At 31.3% G+C, this 8,533-nt stretch overlaps 1 protein-coding gene across 1 annotated transcript; it reads right to left on the bottom strand.

Moving 5' to 3' along the window:
• Window positions 1-1,373: 1,373 nt before the first annotated feature.
• Window positions 1,374-6,789, bottom strand: LOC112039868 (putative laccase-9). Its single transcript, XM_024072778.2, has 7 exons — window positions 6,482-6,789; window positions 6,124-6,275; window positions 5,364-5,608; window positions 5,146-5,271; window positions 3,226-3,814; window positions 2,249-2,601; window positions 1,374-1,792 (listed from the first exon to the last, which is right to left on the bottom strand). The coding sequence occupies exons 1-7, from the start codon at window positions 6,584-6,586 to the stop codon at window positions 1,659-1,661; spliced, it is 1,704 nt and encodes a 567-aa protein (XP_023928546.1). The 5' UTR covers window positions 6,587-6,789; the 3' UTR covers window positions 1,374-1,658.
• Between the last annotated feature and the right edge of the window lie 1,744 nt (window positions 6,790-8,533).

The following is an 8,533-nucleotide window of genomic DNA, read 5'->3' on the forward strand; positions in this document are numbered from 1 at the left end:
TCTCTTCTTCTAGGTCTTTAAAATTTGGGTATAGTAAATTTAGAATTTGATATTACGATAGAGGCAAGAGCCAAGAGATGGTGGAGATAAATAAATAAAAAGATAGTTGATGGGGCTTTAGTACCATATAAAGAAATTTAAGTATTTTTTTTAATTTGTTATTTTGTGTGTAATAAGGAAAACAATAATGGAATAATGCCGTACAGGAAAGAAAAAAAAAATATTGCCATGAATCTTGCAATTTTTGTGAAAAAGGTAAAAACAAAAAGGAGAAAAAATTGGGACAAGAAAAATAAAATTGCCGTGATGAATCATGAATCTTGCCATTTGGGTGGAAAAGAAGATAAAAATAAAAGAAAAATGTCTTTGTGTGTCAGAGAGTCATTGGGGGAAGGTTTTTTTTTTTTTTTTCCTCCCAGAGGCTAGTTTCTTTCTTCACGTGGGAACTTAATTAAAAAGTGCTTTTTCAGTTTTTCCATTATTTCATTCAGTGGGTGCAAAACAGGTTGCTTGAATTATTCTATCTAATTACGTTAAAATGCAATCAAATTATTTTACGTTAATATAATATTTGTGTGATTCAGGGAAGTTATTCAATCAAATGGCTTTAACTGGAACTCCATATATATATATAGTCATGCATAGCCAAAACTTCCAGGGCCCTATTGAATGACTTCCCCGACGCGTGACAGGAATTCAGCACATTTGCTCAGAAGTTAATTGATGCTCGTACGTGCTAAAGCACTGTTTAAGCATGTAACTTCTCTTTTATATACATAAATTTTATTTGACAACTCATCGACTAAGCTTGAAACTTCACTTTTTATATACCTATATTTTTTTTTTGACAACTTACTGCTTGTGGTGAAAAAATTTTCTACCCCTTAATGCATCATCCTTTATTTCAATTAAAAAGAGAAAATTAAAATATATATTTAATTTATGCATCATCCTTTATTTCAATTAAAAAGAGAAAATTAAAATATATATTTAATTTGAAATAAAGAGAAAAATGAATAGGTTAATATTGGCCTCTATGAAAAAATTGACGAAGTAAAATTTTGAGTTATAATCAGTTAAAAATTAATCTATAATTCCATTGGCACTCCCTAAATTTCACCATTTTTTGGAATTATCATTACTTAAAACATGTTAATATCATAATATCCTCTCTTTTTTCTTTTTTCTTTTTTTTCTTTTTTTGGGTTTGGTAAAATGTTAATATCATATCTAAGAGATTAAGACTAACATTATTGAAATTTAATCCGAACATGGATAGGAGAGTATAATCCTACCCTTTGGAGAAAGGAAAAAACACAAAAACTTGACTTTTGAGGTTGATAGGTGAACCAAAATATTATATCAGACAGAGATAGATATCAAATTTCCATAAATACTTTATTCAATGCCTTCTACAAATAAGATTCAAAAATAAAATAAAACAAAAACCGAAAACCAAAGACCAAAAACAGAAAACAGGAGAACAATTCAAAAAATTCTAAACGACTATCATCTTACACGTTGAACATCTTGCACAAACGACAATTTTCTTGGAAGATCTTATTTAGATCACGCTCCGTGCATTGATTCCGCGGAGAGATCCAAGCAGATATATATATATATATATATTTTTGAAATTAAATTTCACACTCTCCAATCTAAGAACAAATAGGTAAATTAGCTGGGGGTGGCCGAATACTTGTTTCTTTGGTGGGGCCATTCTTCACAATTAGAACAGTGTCCATGCCCCAACTCGCATGTCGTTCCAAATGACAGTGCATAAACCAAACCCCTGAAAAAACATCACCATGTCATTCTCGTTCTCATTCTCGTTTTCTATGCTAGAAAGTTAGAGAGATTTATTCAAAAATAAATAATAATAATGCTACGAATGCAGCTTTCTTCATAATAATTTTTAGACTTTTACACAACTTCTTTGTTACACCTGTGATGTGGTATAACGAGCAAATAGTGACAAAAAATAGTGAGTTTTTATCTAAATAATAGATAATTCTTTATAGTTTGTCACATTAAAGTTGCAGTAAAAACTAGCTTGCAATCATTGAAGTGGTGGGTGTGAGTAATGGACTTAACTGGCATTCATGGACCTATTATTTGTTTTTCACCACTTATTTGTTCTTCACCACTTAGTGGACCACTTTAATAGTTGTGAAATTTGTTATGAAGAAAAATTGTGCTCATAACATTTTGAATTTTAAAAAAAAACGGAGAGAGAAAGTAAGTGTACCAGGATTATTGGCTACGAATCTAATGGCAGCCCATCCATTCTTAGGAACTCCAATGGTATTAACTTCTGGTGGATCAATCAAATTGTAAGTCTTTATTGAATTGGTGAGGTCAAAATTGCCATAACCCGTCCCAACCAAATAGAAGCTAAAACCATGTAGATGCATTGGGTGATTCTCTGCATTCCCAACGTTTGTCCCTTGGTACACTATTTCCACTACATCCCCATAATTTATCAACCTTGCCTTTGTTCCTAGGCTTGGGTATAATGTATTATTACCCACGTCTCCAGTGAAGTTAAACTTATAGGGTGGCAAATTCGGGAAGTCCTTGTCAAAAACATTTGGCAAGCTCCTGCATGTATAAAAGCTCAAAATTAGGTCATTCTCAATAATATATATACTTGAGATACAATCACTTTATTATTTAGTGATACTTTACTTCCCCCTGTTACTAAGTGCAAGACTTATGGGGAATTAAATGTGATAATTAGCTTCTTCTCATAACAATAAATTTTTTTTTTCTATATAATGTCGTTTATTTCTCATAGAAAAACATTTCCTGGAGTAAATGATACTCCAAAAATTTATTAGCTCATTTAATTTTGACTTTATGTCATATCAATAGTACTACTAGTGCAGGTTAGTATTTTCAATTTTCAAATAATAAAAAATTTAGAACCACACTTTAAGACAGTACAGTTATGTATGGTTATTAGATTACTTTTTATTAAACACCGATACTAAACCTGTGAGTAAATAATTTAATTAATTCTTGGTAAATGTGCAAATTGTGTTAAAATATGTGGCCTAGTATGTGTCCATAAAATAACCATTTAATAACAGTTGTTGATTAAAAAAGAACAAAATCAAAAAGACAGCAATATATATATGTGTGTGTGTATGTTTAATGAGAAGGAAAGCAAATAAGAAATAGAAATTAAAAATAAAAAGAGGGTGTTGTAGATGTAGTACGTACTTATAGTATGCTTGCAGGACATCAGTGGATGGGGTGACAAAACTTATGTTGTTCAAGCTAGCAGATAGCCTATTACCACTTGGACCCCCGCAAGAGGCATTGGCACAAACTATCTGGTTTACAGAAACTGTGATGAAAATTCGTGTGGTGACATTTTTGGGCACATAAACAGGGTGCTCAGCACTAGCCAAGGATCTTATACGAGTGGTGAAGTTGTCTGCAGCAGCCTTGTCTGTGACATTAGGAAGGGTTGGATAAGGAATAGTGGTTGGAATTGTATAAGTGCCTTTATATTGGAGAATCGCTGAAGTGTTGGTAGTATCGTATGGAGCACTTGAGTCAAAGAATGGAGAAGCAGCTATGTAATAGTAACTAGGTGCTTGATTTGCTGTGACCAATATATCCATTGTTTGTCCTGGGGTTATCATGATGTAACTTGTGGTTATGGGCTTTATGTATGCAGCATCTTGAGCCACAACTGTTATATTGTGTTTTGCAATTCCGAAAAACATTTCTTCATTCATCCCGGCATTGACTAGACGAAGGAGATATGTCTTCCCATATTGGACTGGAAAACGAAATGATGTTTCTGCAACATCCAATCCAAGTTCTCAGTCAATTAAGTAACACTTCCTTTATAATCATTAACAAGACAAACACTTTTTACTTTGCCAATAAACGACGAGAAAACTTTTTTTTTTTCCCCCTGAATTACTTGAAAACCATTTGGGGTTTCAATGTTGAACACAGTTCATAACACTTTTTACGAGCTGTAAATGGCTATTTACTAACACGCTGTGAAAAAATATGAGTTGTTTTAAGCACACGACAAATTGTTATAATATTTTTAAATGGTTGAAAAGTCAGACATCATATAATAAAATAAAATAATTAATGAGTAATACTAGAAACATAAATTAATTTACAAAACTGTTTATTTAACACAATAACAAAGAGTTAACGTCAGTGTTTTATTTACCGGAAATCATTTACCAATAGTTTTAAAAACCGGAAAGATTAAGAGGCTGTTTGATTCATTTTTTTTATCACTTAATTTTCATCACTTAATTTTCATCCTCGTTACTCTAAAATACCATGTTTGTTTAGCATTATCACTCATTTTTCATACTCAATATTTTTCATACTATTTTAGGCCCTATACCTGTCACCTGTTCAGCAGTTTTTTTTTTGTTTAGTACCCAAACTCACCGACTCAGTGTTAAAAAAAAAAAAAAAAAAAAAAAAAAAAAAAAAAAACAACCAGTGAAAAATAAAAAAGACCGAGCCAGTGAAAAAAAAAAAAAAAAAACCAACAACCGAGGAAAGAAAGGAAAAAAGAGAAAAAAAAGTCAAAAGGTGGTCAAAAGTTGCGTTGAGTATTGTTTGTGGGTCTTATGTGTGTTTAATTACAATATTGCATTGTGAGTTATGGAAACTGAAAAAGCCAAAATGTGTTTTCATTTCTATAACTCATCATTCAAAAATCAGATAATTGAGTGATAGAAACAGAGTTATTGTGCAACCAAATAACCTTTTTGCTATGAATTCCACCATTTTTGAGTTATAAGTTATGGAATAGGAAATTGAGTTATGAGAACAGTTGAACCAAATAGCCTCTAGGAATAAAAAAAAATAAAAAACTCTGGTTCTGGGTTTTTCCTATTCTTGACCAGTTTACCACGTTAACAATTTGTATTAAGAAAAAAACTTGTATAATTTTTTTTATAACCCTAACATTTTTTAATAATAAAATTAGGCTAGGATGCAGTGTTATGCAAATGTTATGACTTTAAAATAAAATAAAAATTATAGACTTCGCAAAAAACATTGTAAAATATGTTCTGTCTATACTGATTTTGTGGTTTTAGCCACTCAGGCTTTTCATTTTGTCATATATACATGGTTGAAATATGTTCGTACCATTGGAGCAATTATTTGGAAATCCCGGTTGGCCATTAAGAGCGTAGGCATTTGATGGGGTTGGATCACCACCGGTTGAAGTGGCCTCGTCAATAAGTTCCTTTACATCTCCATTAAACCATTCCGCTGCAATGTATTGAAGAAGTGTGAAAAATTAGTTGTGTGTTAATCTTAACAGCGTAAAAAGTTCATAGCCATTAACTATCAAGGATTTATACCAAGTATAAGCACTTGCTCAGCGTAGGGCTTGGGAAAAGGGTAAGTCTTTCCAATTTCAGGCAGGATGACTATGGCACCGTGGATTGTGGCGCGGGACCAGTCACTATGGGCATGCCACCAAAGAGTTCCTTCTTCGTCGGAAAATATGACTTCATAAGTGAAATTCTTTCCAGGTTTAATAGGACATTGTGTAATATTTTCTGGACCATCTGACCATGGATTTTTTGGTTGCTTCACTCCATGCCTACATCAGACAAGAATTTTTTTATTTAAATTTTTCAGTTTTTATGAATTTTTATTTCATACCATTGATGTCTTTAGATTATGCAGTTCAAACTAGTTGATTATCATGGTTCAGAATAAATAACTTTGATCAAGAACTTCTTTTTTATAAGTACAACTTTAATAATAATAATAATAATTAAAAAAAAAAAAAAACTTTAATCAGTAACTTATATACACGAAAAGAAAAAAAAAAAGGACAAAAAAAAAAAAATAAAACTCAAAGCAAAACTTTGAAAGTGATTTTAACCCATACCAAAATCCATTATTTCAAGCCCTTTGAAATTTACACTAAAAGAAGCTTGCTTTTTCCTCTTCTTTCCCTAGATTAAGGAACTTCCTAGTCTTCTAAAGCAAAAGTTTTTTTAAAAAGCAAAAACAAAAACAGTACTTTTATCCTACCCACTCGTCCAACACGGAAAATAAACGGTGTCTCCAGTCATCCCACAGAGAGAGAGAGAGAGAGAGAGTCATTACCAGTGAATAGTGACACCATAGTCTCCATTGTTGTGAACATTGACAAATGCCTTATCACCTTTGCGAACATGAATGGTTGGGCCAGGCCATTGACCATTTACCGTAAACATACTCTTTGTCGTACACAGCCTTGTAAAGTTCGTCTCCCTCAGCTGCAATCACAAAATGGACAATGATTTTTAGAAAAAGGCACACATTAATAGTTTAATACAGCCAAATTTACACATCAATCCCTTCGTAATCTGAACATTTCTGGTGGGAAATGAACCACAAGTACTGTACACAGAGAGAACTTGTCCAACATACATATGTAATGAAAATAACTTGATTCTCATAAAATGTCATAGTGGACACTTACAAGAAAGCTGTAGTGGTGGACATTGTAAGCCGAGCAAAACAGCAGGCTATCCAGAAACAAAAACCCTAGGAAACCAAGGATCAAACTTGTCTTCGTTGATCCCATTTCTCGAACTTACTCTGATCACCCAGACAGAAAATATTTTCTTTCTTAAAGTCACCTTCTTGTGTGTGAATTTCAGCTGGCGTTTAAGATCTGTATTTAAAGACTCAACTTTCGCAAGACATGCCTACCCACATACTATAGAATTAGTAAAAGACTAATCAACAAATAATAACAAATGGCTGACAAGTGACGAGACTTGGGTTCAGAGTACACATGCAAAGTATGGGATATATAATATATATATATATATATATATATTTTGGTAAAAAAAAAATAGGAGAATTTATGGTTATATTACACTCTTTAGGCAGAGTGTCAGACCATTACAGCTTGTGTGGAGGGTTAATCTCACTTAAGATGACTTACCAACCGACTCCTGCGGGCAGTGGGACTCGAACCTAAATATGGTACACGAAGCGCCCGAACCTTACTCACTTAGCCAAGCTCCTGTTGACTGGATATAAAATATTTACATATGTTCATATGTGTCAATTTTTCTTTTTATCTTTTTTAAATTCAAAATGATATAAAAATAAAGCTAATTCTCCTAGTAAAGAAGAATATATTATATTAGTGAACTATAAGACTCATTTTTGAATAAGTTTTTATCTTAAGAAGGAATTAATAAATTTCAAATCAATGATCATTGTTTGGTGAAGAAGTCTTGTATTTTAACTTACACTTTTTAATATTTTTAATGGAAATATTTAGAGTATAAATTTTTCCACTTTTAACAATTAATATAATAAATAAATAAATAAAAGTTAGATATCTACTGATTATATATACCCTTTGGAATTAAATTCATTACATCTTTCATAAATTAATTGAAGTCTAAACTTTTAGATTCCCAAACGGTCGATTTTAACTCTTCTTTCTCATGTGAGTTATTGCCGACTAACTAGTTTCAAAAAAATAAAATAAAATAATGCCGACTGACTATATTCAAGTTCCAGTTATTTCATATATGTGGATCTAAACTCTAAAGTCTAAACCCATCGACAAATTAGTCAACACAGTTTCGAATTCGTTTTGGCTATAAATATTTTCTTTCTTAAAGTCACCTTCTTGTGTGTGAAATTCAGCTGGCGTTTAAGATCAGTATTTAAAGACTCAACTTTTGCAAGACATGCCTACCCACATACTATAGAATTAGTATTAACACTAATCAACAAATAATAGCAAACGGCTGACAAGTGACGAGACTTGGGTTCAGAGTACACATGAAAAGTATGGGATATATAATATTTACATAACATGTGTCAATCCTTTTCTTTTTTTTTTAAATTCAAATAGATATAACAATGAAGCTAATTCTCCTAATAAAGAAGAATATATTATATTAGTGAACTACGAGACTCATTTTTGAGTAAGTGTGAGTTTGGAAAGTGCATTTTGTGCGTTTTTTAGCAGGTGCATTTTTCAGCAAAAACAACTTTAAAATTGGGTCTCACGATACTATTTATATATTTAAAAATTATTTTGTAACAGTATTTTCAGTTTTCAGTTTTCAATTTTCAATTTTCAGTAATAAACAATATTCAAACAAATCCTAAATTTTTCATCTTAAGAAGAATTAATAAATTTCAAATTAATGATTATTGTTTCAAGAAGAAGTCTTGTATTCTAACTTACACTATTTAGTATTTTTAATGGAAATATTTAGAGTATAAATTTTTCCACTTTCAACAATTAATATAATAAATAAATAAATTCATTACATTTTCATAAATTAATTGAAGTCTAAACTTTTAGATTCCCAAACGGTCGATTTTAACTCTTCTTTCTCATGAAAGTTAATGCCGACTAACTATATTCAAGTTCCAATTATTTCATATATGTGGCTCTAAAGTCTAAAGTCTAAACCCATCGACAAATTAGTCAACACAATTTTGAATTAGTTTTGGCTTTACCTGTAATTTGTCAAAATTAGGTTATATTTGGAAT

This window comes from Quercus suber, unplaced genomic scaffold, assembly GCF_002906115.3.
Source record: "Quercus suber isolate HL8 unplaced genomic scaffold, Cork oak 2.0 scaffold_197, whole genome shotgun sequence".
Lineage (NCBI taxonomy): Eukaryota > Viridiplantae > Streptophyta > Magnoliopsida > Fagales > Fagaceae > Quercus > Quercus suber.

Bases quoted from the DNA above. Each gene is read 5' to 3' on its own strand.
- LOC112039868 (XM_024072778.2), bottom strand. From the start codon at position 6,586: ATGGGATCAACGAAGACAAGTTTGATCCTTGGTTTCCTAGGGTTTTTG. The intron at 3,815-5,145 runs GTACGAACATAT...TGGATGTTGCAG, and splicing joins TCCAAATAATTGCTCCAATG to AAACATCATTTCGTTTTCCA. The intron at 2,602-3,225 runs GTACGTACTACA...TTATACATGCAG, and splicing joins GTCCTGCAAGCATACTATAA to GAGCTTGCCAAATGTTTTTG.